The 25,021-nt window shown below is 45.9% G+C and overlaps 2 protein-coding genes and 1 long non-coding RNA gene across 5 annotated transcripts in view; 1 reads left to right on the top strand and 2 right to left on the bottom strand.

The window, feature by feature from the left end:
• RBBP5 (RB binding protein 5, histone lysine methyltransferase complex subunit) overlaps positions 1-2,047 on the bottom strand; it is a 34,855-nt gene extending 32,808 nt beyond the window's left edge. For both annotated transcript variants that reach the window (XM_045787539.2, XM_045787540.2), the window contains exon 1: positions 1,895-2,047. In XM_045787539.2, the coding sequence (XP_045643495.1) occupies positions 1,895-1,913 (19 nt within the window). In that variant the 5' untranslated portion in view covers positions 1,914-2,047. The remainder of the gene's footprint in view (positions 1-1,894) is intronic.
• Positions 2,048-2,330: 283 nt separating this feature from the next.
• On the top strand, positions 2,331-20,686 carry LOC123785689 (uncharacterized). Of its 2 annotated transcripts, XR_006777715.2 has the most exons (4): positions 2,331-2,627; positions 3,330-3,476; positions 12,956-13,870; positions 20,564-20,686. It is a non-coding gene; the product is annotated as an uncharacterized LOC123785689 (long non-coding RNA). The 2 variants fall into 2 exon arrangements; XR_006777714.2 differs by lacking the exon at positions 20,564-20,686 and having other exon boundaries at positions 12,956-17,319.
• Positions 20,534-25,021, bottom strand: part of DSTYK (dual serine/threonine and tyrosine protein kinase) — a 47,449-nt gene continuing 42,961 nt past the window's right edge. Inside the window, exon 13 of the mRNA XM_045787538.2 lies at positions 20,534-24,946. Coding sequence (XP_045643494.1) covers positions 24,759-24,946 — 188 coding nt within the window. The 3' untranslated portion in view covers positions 20,534-24,758. The remainder of the gene's footprint in view (positions 24,947-25,021) is intronic.

Here is a 25,021-nt window from a genome sequence, read left to right as displayed (position 1 = left end):
AGCAACTTGAGCCAAAGCTAGAATACAATCATTTTAGGAAGGTGTGGGAGGTGGAGTGGAAGCCAGAGGTCGACCCTTATTCTTAAAAACTTCAAAAATAACTCTTAATTTATTATCATTTATTCCTCCTCTTAATCCCAAAACAGAGGAAACTGTCCAAGATTCTGCCCTCCGAATTTTTCTCTTTCTGCCCCTCCCACCTTTTCCCCTGGTCTTGTCATCCACTCACAAGGTTTCAGCAAGCCCACGTGCAGGAAAAGTACTCATCTCTCTCATAAATCTAAACCTACCTCCTGAAACCCAGATCCACACTCAACATGCCCAGTGCTGTCCTTTCCCAATTTTCTTAAATGTTTATCAATAATATCACCATCGGCTCCCACGATTTTCACTTCATAGTTCCTCACCACCACCACCACATGCAATCAATTCTCAAATTCTGTGAGCTCTACCTGCTCAGTGTCTCTTCATTACATTTGCTAGCTCAGGCCTTCTTTATCACTCATTTACTCTAGCCCTCCAAACTGGTTTCACACCATCCAAGACTCAATGACATGTTGCTGTCACATAAATCTTAAAAAAAAAAAAAAATCATAAGCTCTGATTAAGTTACTTACCAGGTCAAAAACCTTCAATGGATCTCCCCGGCCTTCCTTAACAAGCACAAACTTTTCAGCTGGGCATTCAAGAGCCTCCACAAAACAGATGGCATCTCTAAGCCTTCCCTATATTCACAGTACCCACAACCTGGCCAAGCAGGAACATTCTTTAGGTGTTCTCTCACTATATGTCTTAGCGCAAACATTCCTAATAAGCACTTTTTGTATCTTCATGCTTCAGTCTGTCACTATTTTATCAATCTTAAATATCCACTCAAAACTCCAACTCCTCCTTAGATTTTCTGTTCCTGGTTACCTTTCTTCTGCTGCCTCAGAGACATCCACTCCCTCTTCTCAGTGTTCTTAGCACTTGGTAATGACCCTTAAAGGCCTATGTTCTGCAATATATTATGGCTTTTTAGATAATCACCTTAATCTCCCTGATTTACAAAAAGTTCCTTAAAGGTAAGGACCATTTCCTTAAAATCTTTGTAGCCCTTTTAACATCCAGTATAACTTCTGAGTTTTGTTTTGTCTTTTAAAGAACCTTAACTTTAGGCCAAGTCATTTAGGAAATCCAGAAAACCTCAGACATCCCTAGGCTATCATGCTAAACACCTAATGAAAACCTAGAAGAAAGGACCTAAGTTTTTAACAACTTGGGTAAGGGTTAGGGAGGAAATGACTCAGAGAGGGTGACAAAAAGCAACTGCTTCTGTAATTTTCAGTGTTTCACACACCATCCTGTAAAAAGTCAAGATAACTGGATTCCAGTGCCAACTATGTCATTTACTCACTTAGTGCCTTCCAGTCCCTACCCACTTAGACTTTTTTCATCTGTCCAATGAAGGACTTGAACTAGAAGATCTCCAAGTTTCCCTCCTTTGGCATCCCGTATTTCCACGAAACAATCTAACTTTTTCCAGGCACCCAAACCCCTGACATGTCTTCCAAGCTTCACCTCAAGCCTCACATCCTCAGTTTCTTTCCTCTCCCAAACCTCTGGTCCTGCCTGCTCTGGGCTACTTCAGCACCTTCGATCCTTGTAATCAAATCGAAGTCACAAACTGTCCCTACCACTCCACCACTGATCTGAAAGTAGCCTCGGGAAAAGCAATGCATTCTGCTTAGGCAGAAGCTGGGCTTCCTCCTCCCGCTGCTGCTCCATAACAGGAGCGCCCAATGATCCACAGCAGAACTATGCCCCTAAGGTTGCAGCCTGAGTCCCTCCCGCCCGGGTTCCCTCCTTTCCAGGACCAAAGGGTTTTCTAAGACGCAACCATAGCCCTCCTCACCCAGCAACTCGAGGTTCATCCCTGAGGACTGCGGCCGCCTGGTCTCAGCTCCAGGAACGACGCCTCTTCCCCCCGCTTGTTTCTGAGACCTGCGTGTAAGGGGGGGGGGGGGGGCGCCGCAAATAGCTTAGCGCAAGCTCCGGAGACTTTCTGGTTTAGAAGACCCCGCGGCTTCCGCTTTCTTCCCCCGCCTTCCTTGTTCGTTTCAAATGGGCTGCCCATATATATGCCTAATCAAAAAGAAGAATAAATTCTCTCGGAATCATTTGAGGACGCTATCGACTAAGGGACAAAAATGTTATCGTCACTTAGTACTTTAAAAAGTGCAAGAATTTGAGGACGTTTTCTCCCGAATCGTGTAAGTGAGCTAGAATTTTCAGGCATATAGCTAGACTACTAGTCCTTGCAGTGTTGTGTGTTCAACCGCGATGTCCCGGCCGGCTGCTTCCGATGCCGCGGGAAAGGTTCCGGGCAAAGTCCGAGGGACGTAGGAAAGCGGGAAGGGTCGGCCCTCAGTGCTCGGGCGTGGAGCGGAGCTTTCACTCCCCAGGGCGCGTACTCATCAGTATGTAGGCTTCTTGCTCAGTATATTTCAGTCTCGTGAAAATTACTTAATATTTATAAGGCTATGCCTTTGGTCCCACGGAAATGTACGATAGCATTTGTTAGGCCTCTAAGGCTTTACTGTGTACCCAGCATTGAGCAGGACGCCGCAAACGAATGGGAATGAGAGGTGGGTTGAGTTCCCCGGAGCTCCATCAGACGGGACTGTGATGGATACACAAACCAGTTAGAAAAGGCCAGTTGGTGGTTGCTAACGGAGAGCAAATGCTACATAAACAAGTTTCGACTATGGGTTCTGTTAACTATCTTAAAAAGGAAGAGAATGGCGTAGACTTTCCGGAAAAACAGGACTCGAGCTCGATCCCCCGGTGTAGATTGAATGCCCGTAATCCCAGCTCCACCCCTTACTAACCCCGCCCCTTGGGCAATGTTTTCTTGTACGTAAAAGTGAGGGTGATGATGAGAGTACCTACAGGATTATTGTGGTTGGTTGAGCTAACACATACGAAGCGCTTAGAACAGCAAGCGCCCTGTAAAATGTTAGCTATTATTATTTACAAATCACTTGACCCAGAATTATTTCACTTCCTTGAGGCCCTTACGGGCCCCATTTGACCAAATTCAGTAATTGAGGCTCAGAGACTGGAGGCGGTTTGCGTTCGTTCACATATCCAGAACGTGGAGAAACGCCATCCAAAATATTGTCCTACCGAGAGCAGTAAATAGGAGTACTTCTGCACGCTCTTGTGCTCATTCGTTATCAGTTCTCTCAAACTGCCAGTTGGCTAGGTGGGGAAATGTCATTGTTACATTTATGGTGAGCATGAGCAACTTTTCACGTGTATCAATGTGTATTTTTCTCTTCTGTAAGGTGGCCTGTTCATGAACTTTGCCTGTTTTGCGGATGCAGTATTTCTCTTGTGCGATATTTAAGCGAGGAATAATGTGATCGGATCGATGTTTAAGAAAGAAAACAAGGACGGTGTGAAGTAGGATTGATTGAAGGAGTAGCAAGCAGGTAGGAGATCACTGCAGTAATCCTGTGGAGAGATGAGGACAACCTGACCCAAAGCCACAACAGAGGAAAAGAGGAAGGCAGTGCATTCAAGAGAGGAGTAGGGGACAGAACTGATAGAATGGGAAAGATCTTTTGTATATGGAAAGCAAAGAACATCAGGAGACTGGCTCAACTTCCATGTTTCTAGTTTGATGGGGGATTCCATTTGACAGGGCAGAGAATACAGGGAAAGGAACAGCTTTGGCAAGGTAGATGGAGAATCCAGACTGGGACATGTTAGGTTTTGTTTTTGTTTTTTAAAGAGGTGTGCTCCTTTTTTTTTTTAAGATTTTATTTATTTATTTACTTGAGAGCACGCGCAAGCAGAGGGAGGGGCAGAGGGAGAGGGAGAAGCAGGCTCCCCCCTAAGCAGGGAGCACGATGATGTGGGGTTTCATCCCAGGATCCTGAGATCATGACCTGAGCCAAAGGCACACGCTTAACCGACTGAGCCATCCTGGTTCCCCACTGGACATGTTAGGTTTAAAGAACCTGTGAGATATTCAAGTTGCCATCCTGACTTGGAGTTCAAAGAAGAGGTTTAGGCTAATCTATACGTCATCATTTCTAATATGCACATGTCCCCACATTTAAAAATCTATTTAATTGTATCTCATAATTATTTAGCAGTGGGCTTTTTTCTTTCTTAGTGCTACATAAGATAACTGTGTGTCTTGTAAGTAATGGTATCTTTGATTTGATGAAAAACAGTATAGTGGGCTCTGCTTTGCAAGTGTTAGTTGGAGCGTATTAATACTGCCAACTACAAAGGAAGGTACCCCAGTTTGTGTGTTGAAGGGGAGGAAAGGAAATTTAACATTCTTCCTTCTTGGCCTGAAGCAACTTGTCGCTGTCATTCAGACTCTCTATGAGAAAAAACGTATTTCTTGGCTAGGTTGAAATTCCGTCTCATTAAAGACTTTTACAGATCTCCCTAAATTAAGCCAGCTGGTACTTTCCTCTCCTCCAGGGAAAATCAGGAATTCTCTGAGTGGAACACCTCTCAGGTCAGCCAGGATACACTCTGGCAGCTGGTTCAAATCACAGGGAATATGGTAAGGGCCGAGAGATTTTGTCACATTTCAAGGATTTAACCCAGTGGTTCTGAGCCTGAGCTGCACATCGCGATTTCTGGGCACCTTAGAATAACACAGGTGCCTGAGTCCCACACCCAGAGATTCTGCATTAATTGCAGAATCTACCTAGAGCATTTCTAGGCATTGATGTATTTAAAAGAGCCTTAGTGATTCTCATGTTCAGACAAGGTTGAGAACCATTTCTATAACAGAAGACTGGGGGTGCCACCCAAGTTATTGGCTTTGTCAGGGAGTGAAGACTTTCTGAGAAAATGTACTCATGTACTCATGACCACTATCTGTGCTTACTGTCAGAGATTGCAGACTTCGAAGGCAGAGCTGAGAAAGAAAGCATGAAAGAGACAGTAATATCAACACAGCTCTCAGTTCTAGCGATGATTGGAAGGAAAGAAATAGATGGATGTACGTATGTATCTAAGACATTCACTTAAAGTACACTCCAACAATGGGGAAGAAGCATACACATAAGGTTAGTCGTTGCAGTATTATTTGTAACTGCAATATTTTGGAAGCAATCGAAGTGTTTGTACATTTGTGGCACAATACACAATGGCATATTCAGCAGCTATTAAGAAAATGAGGAAGAACTCTGTAAATTGATGTAAAGTGGTTGCCAAGACATATTTCTAAGTGAAAATTGCAAAGCACAAATGCCGCCCTAAAAAAGAAGGGAATATAAGAAAATATGCCGCATTTGTCCATTTGTGCAAAAGAAACGCAGTACAGGAAAGATAAATCGGACATTAAGGAGATTGGTCTCCTGTAGGGGATAGGTGGGAAAAAGATGGAAAAGGGGGGTAAATGAGAATGGGGTAGCAGGAGTGAGGAGATAGTGATACCCAGAGTATATGTTTGTGTAGCTCTGACTCTTAGAACAATGGTAGTGTTTCCCATACCCCCAAAATAAAGAAATAACTAAAACCAACTGGGATGTGGGGAGAGCCCAAATGGAATAAAAAAATACTAAAAAATGAACCCACTGTAAGTCAAAACCATAGCTACACTAAAAAGGATGGGAAGAACTAACATGAGCCTTCTGTTGGATACCACAAGCCTAGAGACAAAAAAAAAAAAAAAAGAACACAAGCACCATGGATGAGTGCAAAAATGAGTGGGCCGAAGTTTGAAGAGAAGCAGAATTTGCATAGTCTCAGACTATCTCCTGCAAGATATCTGTTAACTACAAAGGGAAAGATAGTACTTGTACAGTGCGAAATCTAGCAGAAGCCACGTGATCCCCTGATCAGGTGATAAAGGTCAACATCACCAGTAACAAGACAAAGCAACATCAGGAACCTGATCCAATGCACTGAGGACACAATGTTACCCGTAATATTCAGCCTCATCGTGAGAAAAATGTCAGACAAACCCAAATTGCAGGACATTTGACAAAATAACTGATCAGTCCTCTTCAAAAAAGTCAAAGTCATGAAAGACAAAGTCAAAGGAGCTTTTACAGACTGCGTGAGACTAAGGAAATAACCACATGCTGTGTGGGATCCGGTCAGGAGCCTAGAATAAGAAAAAGACATGAACAAAACTGGTAAAAATCAAGAAGGGTCTTTAGTTAGCAGTATTGTACCAACATTAATCTTTTTTGATTCTGACAATTGTACTAAAGTTATATAAGATGGTAACATTAGGGGAAGATGTGGGAGGGACATATGAAAACTCTCAAGACCACTTTTGAAACTTTTCTGTAAGTCTAATAATTCAAGGTAAAAAGTGGTTGTTTTGTTTTGTTTTTTTGGTAAAAGGTTTTTTTTTTAAAAAAGGACATTAACTCCTTCTCCATCAACTCTTACGAGGATGACTGACCCAAGTCAAATGCACACTTTATACAACCTTCCAGAAGATCATTGCCTCATAATAGAAAGGAAGAGGCAGAGACTTAAAAACCCAACTTATTCACACCCAAGCAATTCCACATAAAGTTACTGAACCTGAGAAGGAGATAAAGAAATGGGGGGAAACAAGGTGGAAAACATAACACTCAGTCTAAATTATGTCCCAAAACAAAAATCACTCGTTCTAAGTTTCGACATATGGGGTCTAGAAATTCATTCTGGAGGCTCTTCCTCCAGGTCCAAAGCATGGAGCAGCCTCTTGGTCCAGGACCTGTGTAGTCATCCAAGGCCCTACACATAGAAGGGCCCCACCCTTGATTTAATGTTCTGCTGTTGCAATCTTGAAATCCTTAATAATCTTTGAACAAGGGAGCCCTGTATTCTCATTTTGCACAGGGCCCCACAAATCAGGTAGCTAGTTCAGTCCACCTCCACTTGTCAACCATGATTTAGCAGAAAGAGAAGCCGCATTCACGTGGTACACCCTATCCCCCCAGGCCACAGTTGATGGCTCTGTGGATAAGCCCCTGACCCAAGCTGAACCCAATTAGATTCCTTTCCGAGAATTTGGAGTGTGGACCGAGTGGCCCCCACAGTCTGGCACATCTGTTGACGAGAATGAGATGTATTTAGATGTATTCAGATATGAATGAATGAGATGTATTTAGATGTATTCAGATATGAATGAGAGGGCTACTGGCGTCTAACAGATGGAAACCATGGTAGCTGGCTTCAGATTGAACAATAAAGCAGAGGTTCAGAAGCAAATCAAAGATAATACTTTCTGCATCCAGTTTGATCCCAAGAACATGCTGCGTTAACATCCTCTCGTTCTGTTAAATATCCTTGGACCTTTATAAAAGAGAACCTTTTTTGCTTGTGCTATTCCAAAACGTGTTTTGTTAATTACAAAAGTCCTAACTCATTCCACTCCCCAACAAGGCAGAATGCTCAAACCCCATTTCTGCTGGGTGGGAATACGGAAGGCAGTATCATTTCAAAAGGAGAAGATTTGCAAAACCATTTCTAAAACCAAAACAACCATTAAAAGTTGCTTTAAATTAAACCCACAGTTGCTCCTTTTCAAAAACAAACATTGCGTAAAGGAAAAAGCAACAAAGAAACATTATATGAAAACAGCACATTGGTTTCTTCTCAATTCTGAGTCTCCAATCCAGTGTAATCATTTCAATCAACTTGACTGGACCGGATGCTAATATACTTGATGAAGTTCAAATTCAAGCCCTTTAAAAAACATCAGATAAAACCACTGATGTGGTTTTCAGTGTAGTTTTTTTCCCCATTTGCCTATTTTTCCTTCTATACCTCCTATTTTTACGTTTTTTCTTTTCTTTAAAGATTTTATTTATTTTAGAGAGAGCATGGGGGTGGGGAGAGGGAGAGGGAGAATCCCAAGCCAACTCCCCACTGAGTGTGGAGCCCAACACAGTGCTTAATGCAGGACTTGATCACATAACCCTGAGAGATCATGATCTGAGCGGAAATCAAGAGTCAGACGCTTAATGACTGAGCCACCCAGCCGCCCCTTACCTTTTTTTCTTTTTTTAAGAAAACCTACAGAACTTGTTGTACAAGTCCGACTTCAAGCTATGGGCACTCCAAGGAAAGAGAACAACTGTTCTGTGTGGCAATAAGTCTGTATAGAGGGAAGGAAGAAGAGTTTATTCTCCAATGTCCCCCACCCTCAGTGATTCGTAAATAGAATCTGAAGCTACCTCAACCCAGGCCGGAATGTGTTCATCTGCGAGGGGATGTGGAGACTTCTGGTGTGGTGCTCCCAGAAACTGGGAGGTTCTCTTCTAGAGGCGTATTCATCCAGAGAACCTCAAAAGGGCTCATGTCCAGAATATATCAAGAAATACAGGGGCGCCTGGGTGGCTCAGTCAGCAGTCAGTTAAGCGTTCAACTCTTGATTTTGGCTCAGGTCATGATCTCAGGGTCTTGAGATCGGTCTATACAGTTTTCTTAGTGTCCTTATCAGGTTTTGCTATTGATACCACATTAGCATCATAAAATGAGTTGAAAAGTTAGCAATTCTTTTTTTATTCCTAGTTTAAATAGCTTTTTTTAAGTCAAAAGTGAATGTCTTTATTTTTTTTGAATACACTTTATTTTTTTAGAGCAGTTTTAGATTGACAGCAATATTGAGCAGAAGATACAGGGATTTCCCATACACCACCTGCCCCCACACATGCCTAGCCCCACCCATTACCAACGTCCCCCACCAGAGTGGTACTCTTGTTACATTTGATGAACATACAATGAATGACACATCATCGTCACCCAGAGTCCTTAGTTTACGTTAGCATTCACTCTTGCTATTGTATATTCTATGGGTTTTGACAAATATATGACATATATCCACCATTATAGTGTCATACAGTGTAATTTCACTGCCCTAAAAATCCTTCTGGCCTCTGCCAACTTATCCTGCCCTACCCGAAACCCCTGGCATCCAGTGATCCTTTCGTGATCTCCATAGTTTCTGTTTATTTGTTCGTTTGCCTTTTCCAGAACGTCGCATAGTTGGACTCTTACAATACATAGCCTCTTCAGATTGGCTTCTTTTACTTAGCAGTATGCATTTAAGTTTCCTTAATGTCTTTCCATGGCTTGACAGCTCATTGCTTTTTAGCATCAAATAATATTCCATTGTCTGGCTGTACCAGACAATGTTTATTTGTCCATTCATCTGCTGAAGGATATCTTGGTTGCTTCTAAGTTTGGCAATTAGTAATCAAGCTGCCAAAAACATCCATGTGCAGGTTTTTGTGTGGACACACTTTTCACTTCCTTTGGATAAATGCCAAGAAGTATGATCACTGGCTTGTGTGGTAAGAATATGTCTAGTTTTCTAAGAAACCGCCAAACTCTCTTCCAAAGTGGCTGGACCAGTTTGCATTCCCAGCAACAGTGGAAAGTTCCTGTTGCTACATCCTCATCAACATGAGGTGGTGTCAGTTTTCTGGATTTTGGCCATTCCAATAGGTGTGTAGTGGTATCTCCTGTTTTAATTTGCATTTTGCTGGCGACATATGATGTGGGGCATCTTGTCAAATGCTTTTTGCCATCTGTGTATCTTCTTTGGTGAGGTATCTGTTTAGATCTTATGCCCATTTTTTAATCAGGTCATTTTCTATTTGTTTTGAGTATGAAGCATTCTTTGTGTATTTTGGATAACTGTCCTTTACCGGCTGTGTCTTATGCAAACATTTCCTCTCAGTCTGTGACTTGTGTTTTCATTCTCTTAACAGTGTCTTTCACAGAACACAGCATTCTAATTTTGATGAAGTCCAGTTTCTCAGTTCTTTCTTTCATAGATGCCGCCTAGTGTTGTATCTGAAAGTCCCCGTGCAAGGTCGTCTGCATTTTTCCTATTCTGGCTTCTAAGAACTTTGTAGTTTTGCATTTTACATTTAGTTTATTTATTTACTTTTTATAAAAAGATCTTGTAGTCATTTGAGAGAGAGAGAGTGCGCGTGAGAGCATGAGTGGGGGGAGGGTCAGGGGGAGAGGGAGAAGCAGGCTCCCCGCTGAGCAAGGAGCCCTATGTGGGACTTGATCCCAGGACCCTGGGATCATGACCTGAGCCGCAGGCAGCCACTTAACTGACTGAGCCACCCAGGCTCCCTATCTATTTACTTATTTGAGAGAGAGAAAGAGTGGGGGAAGGGGCAGGGAGAGGCACAAGCAGGCTCTGTGCCGAGCACAGAGCCCAACGTGGGGCTCGATCCCACGACCCTGAGATCATGCCCTGAGCCTAAGTCAAGAGTCAGCTGCCTAACCGACTGCGCCACCCAGGCGCCCTACATTTAGTTTTCTGATCCATCTTGGTTAACTTTTGTGAAAGGTATAAGGTCTGTGTCTAGATTCATTTTCATTTAAGTAAGTTCTATGCCCAACGTGGGGCTTGAACTCACAACCCTGAGATCAAGAGTTGCATGCTCTACTGACTGAGCCAGCCAGGTGCCTCTAGGTTCCGTTTTTTTTACAGGTGCATGTCCAGTTACTGCAGTAGTATTTGTTGAAAAGATCATCTTTCTCCACTGTGTTGCCTTTGCTCCTTTGTCAAAGATCAGGTGACTATTTCTGTGGGTCTAGCTGTCCTTTCACCAATACCGCACTGTCTTGATTAGTGTAGCTTTATAGTAAGTCACGTAGTGTCAGTCCTCTGACTTTGTTCTTTTCCTTCCATATTGCGTTGCCTATTCTGGGTCTTTTGCCTCTCCATATAAACATTAGAGTCAATTTGTTGCTATCCACAGAATAATTTACTGGGATTTTGACTGGGACTGCATTGAAACTATAAAGCAAGTTGGGAAGAACTGATCCTGATGACACGGAGTCTTCCGGTCCATCGGTATGGAATATCCATTTATTTAGTTCTCCTTTGATTTCTTTCGTTGGAGTTGTGCGGAGTTCCGCACGTAGATCTTGTTCGTATTCTGTAAGATTCATACCAAAGTGTTTCATTCTGGGGGTGCAAATGTAAATCGTATTGTTTTTTTAATTTCAAATCCTACTTCTTTCTTGCTGATATGTAGGAAAGCAGTTGACTTTTGATATTCACCTTGTTTTCTGTCACCTTGCTATAATCACTCATTAGTTCCGGGAAGCTTTTGGCAATTCTTTCGGATTCTGTACATAGGCAATCAGGTCATTTGCAAACAAAGACAGCTTTATTTCTTCCTTCCCAATAAGTATGCTTTTTACTTGCTACTCTTCCCTTACTGCATTGCTTAGGACTTCCAGTACAATGTTGAAAAGGAGTGATGATAGCGGATTAGCGGACATCCTTAATAGAAAAGCTTCTAGTTGCTCATTATTAAGAATGATATTAGGGGCGCCAGGGTGGCTCAGTTGGTTGAGCTTCTGCCTTTGGCTGATGTCATGATCCCAGGGTCCTGGAATGAAACTGCGAACTGCATTCGGCTCAGTGGGGAGCCTGCTTCTCCCTCTGCCTCTGCCCCCTTCTCTCTTCCTAGTTAGCTTAGCTGGAGGCTTATCAACTTTAGTGATATTTTCAAAGAAAATATCTTTTCAAAGAACCAGCTTTTGGTTTTGTTGATTTCCTGTTTTCAATGTTATTATTTCTTTTCTTCTGCTTACTTTGGATTTAATCTTGTGGAGTTAGGCTTAGGACACATATTATAAGCCCTGCATTCAACGGCCCTGTAGGAGCAGGATCCCACGATCCCCAGGGGCAGGGCATAAGTTAGGAGCTCTGAAAGAATGTAACCCTCAGTCTCCCCTTTGCGCACCTGGCGATTGCCAGCCCAAACCTCCCGCTCCTCCCTCATCCCATGACTGACTCACTGTGTGCCTACGCGTAGGGGAGAGCGCAAGCCTGCTGCAAGATATTTCCCATCCCTTTGTACCCCTGTCCCACGCTTGGAGGCATCTGTCCTTGCTTTTCTGATAAAAAATAAAATGAAAGCTCTGTGCAGGATTCAGCTGCTGCTGCTGTCCCTTGCAGAGGCAGCCCTGCACGGCCGCTCAGATTGGTGTCTGAGAACTTTATTTCAGTGCTCAGAGACAGATCTGCTCTTCTTTTTCTAGTTGGTTTTTTTTTAAGGTGGGAACTTAAATGATTGGTTTTAGAGCTTTTTTCTTTTCTAACATATGCATTCAGGGGTGTCTGGGAAGCATCTGATGCTTGATTTTGGCTCAGGTCATGATCTCAGGGTCGTGGGATCAAGCCCCACATCAGACTCTGTACTGGGCTTGGAGTCTGCTTAAGATTCTCCCTCTCCCTCCCTCCCTTCCTCCTTTCTCTCTCAATAAATAAATAAAAATAATATATGCGTTCAGTGCTATGAATTTCCCTCTAAGTACTGCTATATTAGGGTTCTCCAGAGAAATGGAATGTGTGTGTGTGTGTGTGTGTGTGTGTGTGTGTGTGTGTGTGTGTGTGTGTTTATGAGAGATTTATTCTAGGAATTGGCTCACATGATTATGAAGGCTAAGAAAAGTCCCATGATATGCCTTCTGCAAACCAGAGAACCAGGAAAACTGGTGGTGTAATTCAGTCTGAGTCCAAAGCCCTGAGAACCAGGTGGGACTGATAGTGTAGGTCCTGGTCCAAGGCTAAGGGCCTGAGAACCAGGAGTTCCAGTCCAAGGGCAGGAGAAATGGATGTCCCAGCCTGAACAGAGAGAGTAAATTCAGCCCTCCTCTGCCCTCAGTGGATTAGGTAATATTCAGCCACGCTGGGGAGGGCTGTCTGCTTTACTCAGTTCACTAGTCACCAGCCTCAAGAGCTCAATAGTGGGGTGCCAGGGTGGCTCAGTCAGTTAAGCATCTGCCTTCAGCTCAGGTCACGATCTCAGGGTCCTGGGGAGTCTGCTTCTCCCTCTGCCTGCCGCTCCCCCTGCTCGTGCTCTCTCTCTGTCAAATAAATAAATAAAATCTTTAAATCTTCCACCTCCTTGGGCCAGGGCTTACCTTCTAAAATTTAATCTCTTACCTCCCCCAGCTCAACAGACCCACCAAAGACAAATGGGAACCTTCTCAAGCTGCCCAGAACCCTCATTCTCTGCTCTGCCAGACCCTTCTTTTCCTGCTGTAATGGCTCTTCTGGATCCAGCCTGTGGTGTTGTCCAGCCAAAGGTCCTCCTCCTCTGGGTCTGGGGATGGAGCAGTTACCCCTCCAAGAAACGCCAGGCCAGCTGGTGACCCCCGCCAGCTCCACAACCTGTGAGCACTTGGCAGCATCCTCAGGCTGCCTCCCTGCTCACCTGCCCTGACCTTCAACCCTCACCTCTGTTTCTGGTTCAGCAAGCTCTTCTTCCAAAGCTATTCTTGCATCTCAGGGCCACAGTCTCCTCCTTAGTGCCTGAAATTAGATAGGGCTGCTGGACATGAGACTGCCAGACCCCATGGCTGGACGAGAGATGAAGAAACCCATTGGCCAGACTGCTCTTCAACTCAGAGGACCAGTGGGAGCCATAATTAAGAAAGGAAAACCGGCCTGGGGATCAGGAGACGTGGGTGTTAGCGTTGTCCTACCCTCCAGTTAGCACCGTGACATCCTTTGCTCTCTGGATCTCCATGTCCTCTGCTATAAAAGAGGAGCCTAGATGGGATGCTTTATTTTTTTTTAAGATTGGTTTATTTATTGGAGAGAGAGAGTGCGAGTGAGGGGGGACAGGACAGAGGGAGAGAATCTTTCAAGCAGACTCCATGCTGAGCACAGAGCCCGATGTGGGGCTCAATCCCACAGTCCACAGAATCATGACCTGAGCCAAAACCAAGAGTTGGACACTTAACCGACTGAACCACCCAGACACCCCTAAATGGGACGCTTTAAGGGGTCTGCCCAACTCTACTTCTGTCTCTGAAAGCCTCCTGAGCTGCTGCCCAGGGATCACGTGTCACCGGAGAGGAAAAGGTAATAGCAGGGACATTCATCGCAGCTTCTCATTCTACTTTACTAAGTCTTCACGAGGCCAAACGATGAAATATGTCCACAGTTGGTGAGGGCACTAGAAGCTGGACGGGGAGAAAGTCCAAGTCTGGGGCCAAAGAATGCAGGCGCTACGATCTGCCTCTGGTTCCAGCCTTGGGGCCAAAGACATGGGCTGTGACCCCTTTCGAGTACCGTGCGACCTTTAAAACAGCCGAGACCTTGGATTTCCGGCCTGCAGGCTCGAGGTGGGACAGCTGTGAAGTGTGGTCTGCGGCCTGCAGCTCTCCGCGGGGCTACCTGAGGCCTGCTGGGCTGCTTCCTGCCCTTCAGATGCTCCCTGGCTCATTTCGCTTCCGTCACTTCTCTCAGCTGCTGAGCCAAAGAGGCTGGGAGGGCTCCCCACTACTTCTTGCCCCCTAAGTCTCTGTCTCGGTGTCAGTGTCTCGGGAGCTCGAGCTCTGGGAACATGACGCATGGCCTGCAGGGTCCTTCACCCTCGGGGCCCTGCCAGTCTTTCCGGTCTTGCTTCTGTCCAGTGCCGCCTTGCCCGCCAACCTTCGGCCTCACCAGACTCTCAGCTCCCCAAACACCAAGCGCCCTCTTGAGCTCTGTGCGACTCTGTGTGTGATGTTTCCACACAGTTTGCTCAACACACCTTCGTCATGCTAGGTGTCAACCTCGGTCCCCGTCAGGAAAGAGAGGGCGTACTCGAAATGGGGAACTGAGGAAAGCTGAGGGAAGGGGCTGTCAAAGTGATGGAGGCAGGGCGATGGGCAACCGGCAAAGCAGCCAAGACACCTCGCAGTGGGAAGCTTCGAGGCATGATGGGTAAAGGGAGGAGCGGTTCGGGGCGCCTGGGGGGCGCGGTCGTTAAGCATCTGCCTTCAGCTCAGGGCGTGATCTCGGCGTTCTGGGATCGAGCCCCACATCAGGCTCCTCCGCTATGAGCCTGCTTCTTCCTCTCCCACTCCCCCTGCTTGTGTTCCCTCTCTCGCTGGCTGTCTGTTAAATAAATTAATAAAATCTTTAAAAAAAAAAAAAAAAAGGGAGGAGCGGTTCGAGCTCCGGCTCCTCGGGGCCCTGGGCCGGCTCAGTGGGGCGGGAGGGGGGGGCGCCCTGCTCTTGATCTCCAGGTCGTAAGTTCAAGCCCCACTCTGAGGGTAGAGATTCCTTAAAAAAAAAAAATAAAATCTTAAAAAAAAACAAACACGAGCTGTAGTTGCAGGAGAGCCATCAGACAGGAGGTATACCTTTCAGGGGGAAAGCAACCATTGCTGAAGGTGAAGTAGGGTGAGAAATTCCTCAGCCTCTCTCCCGTCACCCTCCAGACTCCGACAAGTGCAGCGGAACCCCACTGGAAGCGCAGAGCAAAAGATGGGGTCCACAGAGGCCAGGGAGCTGAGTAGAGAGGGGAAAGAGTGGGTGTGGAGGGACAAAGAGAGCACGTGGTCACTGCTGTGTGCCACACGCTGAGCAAAACCACACGCTGAGCAAAACAATAGCGTTTGCCCTCATGCCGTTTCCAGTCTCAAAGAGGACACTGGACTTGCATCAGTGAATCACAAAAAAGTAATGAAAATACCCATTACTTTCAAGAACACATAAAACACTTATAAAAATTTACCACGAGCTAACCCGCAGAGCAAGTTCCAACAAATTTTTTTAAAAACTGGCATCATACAGACCGCGTTCTCTGTCCCCAACGTCATTGTTATAAATCATTAACAAAAACACAAAGAAATTCTTCCTCGCACTTGGAAATTTAAAAACATACCCATGTAAAACTCAGAGCAGAGAAGAAATAGTAACGGCACATAGAAGACACTGAAACTGAACCATAACAAACATCTTTCATAGTGAAACTTACAGGATGCAGCAACAGTGGTAATTCAAGGGAAATCTGAAATGTCACTGTGTGTACGAGGAAGGAAGAAAGCTGTAAGCATCCAATTTAAGAAGATCGCTGTAGGGGCGCCTGGGTGGCTCAGTCAGTTAAGCGTCTGCCTTCAGCTCAGGTCATGGTCCTGGGGTCCTGGGATCAATTCCCTCTTTGTCGTAGGGCTCCCTCCCAGTGGGGAGCCTGCTTCTACCTCTCCCTCTGCCCCTCCCTCCGCTTGTGATTTCTCTCTGTCTCTTTGTCAAATAAATAAATAAAAATAAAAACTTAAAAAAAGATGGGGGAAAACCATGGACTATGGACTCTCCCTTAAAGGGAGAACCAAGACGATAAATAAGACAAGAGAAGGAATTAGTGGGCTGGGAAGCAGAGGTGCAGTGAGAGAAATGAGCAAACCAAAGTTGGTTCTCAGAGAAAGAGGCCACATCACAGTACATTCACACATTAGAATAATCTCTCGTGAGAACAAACTGCAGTGGCAGCCGATTAGCTTGGATAAAAGTCAGACATAGTAAGTGAAGAGAAAAAATTATAGAAAATGAAAGACAGGTAATACCATTTAAAAAAAAATATTTATTTGAAAGAGAGCAGGGGCGGGGTGGGGGCAGTGGGAGAGGGAGAAGCAGACTCCCCACTGAGCAGGGAGCCCGATGCCCAGGACCCCGGGATCATGACCTGAGCCGAAAGCAGATGCTTAACCGACTGAGCCACCCAGGTGCCCCGGTAATACCATTTTTAAAGCTCAAGAACATGCAAACCCAAACTATATGTCGCTTAAAACACATGCATATTTGGAAAAGCTTTTTGTTTTTTAAGCAAGAGAATGACAAGCACAATGGTAACCTTAGGGCGGGAGAGAGACACAGGGCTGGCATCTGGAAGAGCACATGGGGCTTCCACACTGTGTGAATGTTCGGATCCATAGGTTGTATGGCAAGCTCACATGGGTTTAAAATTATCGTGGTTCATAATTTACAAGGATGTTATGTGTAGATTTGTAGCAGGTATCAAATAGGAAGCAATAGTTTTTAGAAATTGTAAGCAAATCCTGCTCAGTAAGAGGTCTCAGACTAACCATTGTTTTTGCACGTTCCCAGCTTGGAACCCTGGGAACCCGGGCAGTTTCCTTAATCTCAGAGCCCGTGGTTTCACACTGAGCCTGGCGTTGGCCCGTCCTTCTAGCTTTCAACTCCTGCCTTCTCCGCATAGGAAGGCTGACATGCAGCATATTCTTAGATGCTTGAATATCTGTAGGACTGACCTCCTTGGGACCCCTGCGGAGACACCAAGGAGGGGAGAAGAAAGGAAAGAGAAGCTAAGGGGGTCTTCTCTTTAATGTCCTTCCCAGAGACCCAGCATGGCCCCTCCATGCTTGGGCGCCCATCTGTACACCTACTTTCACCACCTTGCCTCCCACTAGTGCCAGAAGGGTGGGGGCAGATACTGAACAGCCCAAGAGGTAAACTGTAGTGCACATATGTCATCTGAGCCTGTCCTGAACGTGGGTCCCTTCTCTAAAGGTTCTTTGATTACCTTTCAGGAATTACATGTTCTCCGCTGAATGAGGTTTTGACGGGCAGACAGGTCTAGGTGCCCACTTCCCACCATGGAATCTGGAGGGGACAGAGCCTTCCAGCTGCGAGCCAATACAGCTAAGAGATGGGCCTGGGACCTGTGCTGGGCCAAGTGAGAAAATTCTCCCTGGCTGTCATTTCATGAGGGAATGAAGGTGGCTCTTCACAGCCGTCGTGAAGCCCTTGGCAGCTGCCTGCAAGTCTACCGTGGTTCCTACCCACTGATTCTGTGGGCCCGTATTATCTTTCCAATACCTATTTCCTTTCTCTTGAATTAACCATTCCATTCATCTTCTTAAATTGCAAGAAAAATAGATGTTCACAGCTGGTGAACAAAAGAATAACAGAAATGCAATATACTGAAGTTGGGAGTTCTCTCCGCAGGAAAACCACTGTTATCAGTTTCATATGTATCCTTTCAAACCTTTTTCTAGCCATATACAGAGAGAGAGAGGGACTAGATCTCTAGAGAATTTGGGGTTATGAGGATGGAAGGGATTATTACCCAAAAAGGGGATCATAAGAAATATATTCTTATATAAATTATTTTTCAGTCAATGACCTACTATAAACATCCTTGTCAGTACATAGAGATCTGTGTTGTTCCTTTTAATGGCTGTATAGTATTCCATTGGGTGAGCACAGTTTAATCCTCATCTGTTGCCAGACATGAACATTGCGTCCAATTTTCTAGTATTACAAATAATGATGCAGTAAATACCCTTGTACTTACATAATTCTGCCTACCTGTGAAAATATTTCTGTAGGTGAAATATTTCTGTAGGTAAGGACTGCATAGAAATCATTTCTGGAGCAAAGGATATATACATTAAAAATTTTGTTTTTAATTTTTTAAGATTTTATTTATTTGAGAGATAGAGAGCATGGGAGAGAGAGAGAGCACAAGCATGGGGGGAGGGGGAGAAGGAGAAGCTCCCTGCTCAGCAGAGAGCCTGATGCGGAACTTGATCCCAGGACCCTGGGATCATGACCTGAGCTGAAGGCAGATGCTTAACCCACTGAGCCACCCAGGCGTCCCCACATTTAAAATTTTTATAATAAGTACTGCCAGATTGCCCTTCTACAGCTAACCCCCTTCCCAACAGTGTAGGGAAGTGCTCATCCCCCCCAGTTTTGAATATTTTAGTATTTTCTAGTATTTGATAGATGAAATATCTTTGTTTTGCATATGCATTTCCCTATTGATGAGGATGCACATCTCTTTCAAAAATGTATTAGCCCATTTGCTTTTAGATTTTTTTTCTTATTGCTTGATTTCTTCATGTATTAGAAATACGAACAGTTTATCAGTTATATATCGCAATTATTCTCTCCAAATTTGTGATTTGTCTTAAATCTTGGTTTTGGTGTCTTTGGCTGCATATACATTATTTATAATTTCTTTTTTTTTTTTTTTAAGATTTATTTATTTTGGGGGGGGGCAGAGGGAGAAAGAGAAGCAGACTCCCTGGTGAGGGCAGAGCCCAACACGGGGCTCTATCTCACAACCCTGAGATCAGTGGGCTGAAACCAAGAGTCAGGCACTCAACTGACCGCGCCACCCAGGCGCCCCTACATTCTTCGTAATTTCTGTATTTTTTTGCGTTATGGTTTTTGGGTGCCTGACCACACAAAGTTCTCCCTGTCCCCAGACTATCCATGAACATATTGACAGCATATCCCCCCCCCCCGAGGCAGCACGGTGTAATGGTTAGTTGTAGAGGCAGAAATTCTGCACTCCTTAGGTTCCAGTCCTAGCTCTGGCATTTATCATTTGCATGACCTGGTTCATCTCTCTGTGCCTTCACTTTCTCATCGGTAACAGGGGGTTGTGGTGGTGGGGATCGAGTGAGTTCATATGTGTAAAGCAATTAGGAGAGTGCCTAGCATATAGAAAAATGCCTTCCGTTATAGGGTTTTTTTTTCTTCCGTTTAGCTCTTTACCTTTTCTTTTGCATGATCTTTTCCTCAGGGGGATAGTCAGTTTTATAAACAGCCTGTTTTCCCACTGACTTGAAAAGCTACCGTTAGAAAAGACTGAGGAGCAGGCCATCCCTAGGAGGGCCCCACGAGGCCCCACCAGGGCACGGCTCCCCATGATGACCGCACTTGAAAGGAGGCTATTCAGGGAGTACTTTGGGGCCTGCTTGGGATCCTGCTAACGGCAGACGTTTTGAAACTGAATTTAATAATGTTCAGACACTTGGTGGCCTCTCCCCTCTGAGCCCCACCCAAACTCAGGACCGGGAAGGCCACCCCAGTGACCCTGAGCGGTTGGCCTGCTGAGGGAGGTGTCCTTGGGAAAGCAGGCCCAGGCTAAAAAGGTGTTACCACCAGCTGTGTTCTCCAAAGTTGTCCTGGCAAGAGAGGAGTGAAGCGAGCGGTCACGCTGAGCTTTACACGAGGACACAGAGAACGTGCATCCAAGACGGGACGCGTTCAGCTGTGAAGGGTGGCTGGAGCCGGTGGAAAGTTTCTCCGGGGGAGAGGCTTACCTGCATGAGACGTCTGTTGTGGAGGGGCGGGCTGGGAACCGCTCAGGTTCCACCGCGGCTTCTCCTGCAAGACCTCCGCACAAGCCCATCAACCGTCTGAGGTGTGCTGCCCCCTCCTGGCCGAACGGGCGCTGCGGTCAGAGCGCAGGCGGTTGTAGCAAAACGTGAGGCCGCCACACGAGCAGGATCCGGCAACCCAAAACCAAGCGCACACCACACACCCTGGGGGAGAGCTCCGCAAGCTGCCTGCTGCCTGCTGCCCCTCGGCCGCGACGCCGACAGTGGGGTGAGCACAAACAGAAAATGCAGATCGGCCAGCATGTAGATCCCACCCTCAGATTCTCTCCCAGCAAAACCTAGAGTAGCCCGGCTCGTGCATGAGCTCCCAGCGCTGCAAGAGAAGCTGGAGGAAAAGGTGTGTGAGTCCAGGAAAGGCTCGGAAAAATAAACTATCACCCTACTTTGCCCCCCTCCCATGCCCCCGCCCCACCCTCTGGTGGTGGTAATGTCAAGTACCCAGAAATGCAGAGCAGTGCACGGGAGAGTAAGATGCTCCCAGCATCCTCTAAGGCAGGCTGGAAGAGCCCTGGCTGCAGAGGTGCCCGTGGAAATGGACTGGCCAGGGGCCGTCCTTCTGACCCAGGGAGGGAAGGGAAACAAAGCCAAAGAGAGGTAAACGTCAAACGTTAATGTGATCTTTATTCTACAGCATGTGGGGTATGTGTGCAACCCACAAGGATACAGAATGCTCTACAAAACCAAACTGAACCGTCCAAAATGACACTAGATGAAGACTGAACCCATAGTCATGTCTCTTAAAAACACAACGCGGTCCTGTTTGCCATGTTATGGAAAAGAGACAGCACAAGAAGGGAGAGTGAAGGACTGAGGTTTGTGCCAAGGTAACTTCCTCTTGTTATTGCACTTTTATTCTACACACTTAGTATGTTACACTTTTATTAACACTGTAATAGACATTAGTCCTTTAAAACAAACAAAAATATTACATAAGGATAAAAGACAACAAGCCGTCCAGACCGATTTCCTTTTCAACCCTCTGAGTCGGGTGGCCTCCCCCAACGCCAGGTATTCACACAGTCTCCACGCGCATCTCAACTGGACCGGATGTTAACAAAGCAAAGGACGTTAAAAACAAAACCCTTTTAAGGACAGTAGTGCTCCTCGCAACCCCCAAAGGAGTTTGCAGTACACGTTTCTGCAGGGTACTCCCTCCTCACCCACTTCAACACGGCACTAGCCCTTACCACTCCCCCCATATTTAGAAGGATAAATCCACTTTTTTTTCTTTTAAAGAAAAAGTGGGCTATTTGATCCAGCAAATCCAGAAGTCAAACTTTGAAAACTCAAAGAAAGCAACTACTCTTTTGGCGAAGGACTCTTCGAGGGCCCTTTATCCCGCTCCGAAGCAGTAGGGACTTCGTGGAGATTCCCTGATTAGCCAGATGGAACACCAAGCATGCCTTCTCTCCAAAGCAAGGCCACAGGGGACCTCTGCCCCCCAAGTGCTACCGTAATCACCGATCCCTCTTGGCTTCTCAGTGCTAAATAATAAGCCAAAAAAAATAATATATATATATAAAGTGTCATTCAGTGCAGTTATCACTTTGGAGCCCTGCCACCCCAAACCCCTTCTCTCGTCAGGAAACAACTTTGCAACCCCTCTTTGGCAGTTCAGCAAAGATGCATCAAAATGCACTAGAGAGCTGACAGGTACCGGGGGAGAGTTCTACCAGTCCCCTGTTCCCGTCTGTGGTAGTAAGATGTCCTTTCCTTCACTGTTTCCTTGAATTTTAGTGTTAAAAATTACGAGAAGCTGCTACCTAGGCTCTGTCCCCTTGAAACTGATGGAGTCACAAGTGATTCTCTTTGGTCTGGGAAGAACCAGCACAGCCCTCCTTCCTAGAGAAGTGGAAGGCTTGCTCAATCAATGAGCCACTCTCTACAGAGGATCCAGGAACTAGGGCATGCCTAGTGGAAACCTCAGCCAAACGAGCATTCCTCAACTCGTGCTAGACTGGCCTCACTGCCAGCTCCCGAGGCACAGGGTCAGCCACTCCGGGGCCCCAGGCTCCACCATTTCTTGATTGCTCTGCAAGAAGGTCCCTCACTCAGTTCTAAAGTAACGTAGTGACTGGACTTCAAGCATATTAAAAATGGCCAGGTGATCATTTTCAGGCTGGGGTAAATTGCCCTAATGAATGATTAGAAGGGTAGAACACAGTAAGGGTAATCCGTCCCATCCTTCCTCCTCCCCCAGCCACAATCTCACCTCACCACTTGGGAGCACATACAACCAAAGCTAGGAGGTAAAATCTTTAGGACTTTGGTCTCGTTGAGCCCGCTACAGCCCAAGTGCCCCCAGACTTCTTTGAATACCTAGTGTCTTCCCAAGTAATATACAGTACAGTACATTTCATGGCATTCCATCACTTTAATAATAATGGGTGCCAAGGAACAAAGAATCCAAAATTAGCTGACAATGTTATAAAACGAAAGCAAAGTATGCATGTGTTATATATTGTATTCCTGCACTCAGCCCGCTGAGTGCTCGAATCACACCTCCCAAAGAGCTCTATGTGGACTTTGGCTGGCCCGGAGAGCTTCAGGAATATCTTGCACCTTTTCTCAAAACACTTTTTTTGAAATGAATTGTTAACACAACTACTGTCTTACTTAACATTGGTCCCTCCCCTCCTCCCTCCTCACTCAGGCAAAAAATGTGGGAATCTGCTAGGAAACTGGTGTCTGAGAGCAGACTAAGGTGCAGGGGACACACTGAAAAGGGACACTGGGCAGAGGGACACCACCCCCCACCCCCGCATGAATGGGGGTAGGAACTAAGACTTGGGAAGAATGTTAGGAATGTGGCTTCCACAACAGCAGCACAGACTCCTGATTTGACCTGGACTAAGACTCTCTGGGAAAGGGAACTATAGAAGACCTTTCCTGAAATTTCATATGGAACAGACACTTAGACTGATTTTTCAGCAGGGAGACACTATCACCTCTCCTTTTTAAACTTGAAAATCTGGCTTCCTGGAAGCCCCATCATAGTCCCCAGGAAGACACACGAGTTAATGCCGGCAAGAACAGAGTGACTTGAAGAAGTAAAGGTATAAATGGGTATTAAAAATTCTAAGAGATCCACTGAACATTCCACCAGAACAAGGCTGGAGCTCACAGAACCCAAAGACACTGCGACGGTCACTTTATTGCTTGCAAGTAAAAAGGTTTTTAGCACTATATGGAGTCTCTGAAGGGCTCCAAGTGCTTGGAGGCTTACTACACTCAAGCGTATCATAATCAGAGCCCAGCACAGCCAAAGAGTGAAAACTGAACTTTACAAGTTACATGAAAAATTTCTTGTGAACGCCATTTATACTCTGTTAATGTTTAAGAGATGGTCATTCTAGAAACAACCCTGCAAAATCCCAGCAGCAAATCTGCCCATCTCCTTACACACCTACTCAGGGACCTGCTTCCCAGACTTGGGGGCCAGGCACAGGGGAGAGACCACAGAGCTTGGAGATTAGGCAGATGGACAAGGCTACTGCCCTCCTCTGTCTAGTCCTTCACCCCCTGGTGTTCTAAGTCGGATGGACCATCTTGGTTGAGCGAGGCTTTAAGTAAAGATCTGAGGTACGTCAACATGTAAATCGTTCCCCTTCAGAACTTCTCCTATTCGGCACACTTCCTGACACACACTCCAAAAGCCCACCAGCACAGCTCCCAGCTGCAGGGGAGGGGAACCACCAGCATGAGGGGCACACACAGAGCTACAGAAAGCGTTCTATTCCACCTGGTGCTTTTCTTCTTACGTTACATTCAAAATAAAGTAAAAAAGAAGGGACAAGTTGCAAAAGAAATCTCGGTTAAAAAGCTCATTGATGGGAGTTTAAAAACATCAGTGTGTTAGTTTCAAACACAAAAATAGGAATTTTTGATTCTTCTAAGTTTAGAGACGGCCTGGTATCCTTCTAGAAGGTTTGCAGGGAAGTCCATAGCTCCAGATCACTGCTCATGTCTCAGGTCTCAGCAGTTACTCCGCACCGGTCAGTTTTACCCAGACACTCATCCCCAGATACCATGTTAACTGGAGTTTCCCCATCTCGAGACCAAAAAGGGGGGGAAAAAATCAAGACCAAAGGGAAGAAGAAAAGATTCTATCCTGGGGTTAGCAGTAACTCAGAATCCGATCACATATGTATATACATACATATATGTACACCACATTTTTTTCTTTTTGTGGCCTCTTGGTGACGTAACCGTGAAACCCACCCGCAGAAGGCAGGGCTATTCAGTGCTATAAACATAAGCGCGCTGGCACACAGGAACAGACAGCTCGGTTTCCAGCTCCCTCACTGGGGCCTCCGGCTGTTGCAACCCAAGATCTGGCTGCCGGGAGCACAAAGTTATTGTTTTGCTCCTATGTTCTCACAATCCTGGAACTAAGTGCAAATTTTCTAAGGGCCCTGACGACAGGAAAGACCAAACTATTCCTAGCTAGAGCCAAAAAGATGAAAATTATAGTTTTTAATACTATCGCCACTGCAGTGCCCCACCTGTCTTAGCAACATACAGTGAACAGACAACTGGTACATTTGCCTCCTTTTCCTGAGACTGGAACATTGCATTCTTCGGCGTCTGTGTGTCCTAGACGATCTTTTGCTAACGGGATGGCTTGGGGCATCAGTGAGCTGCTGAACATGCCCCAACAGCCAGCCAACACTTCAGATCCGGGAGGCATCTCAGCCTGGGAAGGTCTCAAGCTGCCCACAAGCATCAGTTCCCTGGGGAGTGCTGTGAATAAATGTCAAATTCTTCCCACGGCCAAAAGGTGAGGGGAAGGAAAGAAACAGAGTGAAGGAGAAAGGTCTTTGCTTTCAAGTAGAATCGTCGAGCCCTCTGTTTGGCTGCTCCGAATGTGACCTGCATAGCCGGTCCATGATGCCCTGGAGCATGGGCTGGACGATGCCCAAGAGAGGCCTCTGAGAGGGGTCCCCGTCCCAGCAGGCCTCCATCAACTGCCAGCACTCCTCGTCAAACACAGGAAGACGCTCTGGCCGGGCCCCTGGAGAAAGGCACACGGAAGCAAAGCCAGAGTCAGTGAGAGGGCCCGTGCCGTGATGAGGCCCGACCAGCTCGC

This window comes from Ursus americanus, chromosome 2 (genome assembly GCF_024610735.1).
Source record: "Ursus americanus isolate L20-20 chromosome 2, mUrsAme1.1.p, whole genome shotgun sequence".
In the NCBI taxonomy this organism is placed as follows: domain Eukaryota; kingdom Metazoa; phylum Chordata; class Mammalia; order Carnivora; family Ursidae; genus Ursus; species Ursus americanus.
This window is presented reverse-complemented; position numbering and strand designations above follow the sequence as displayed.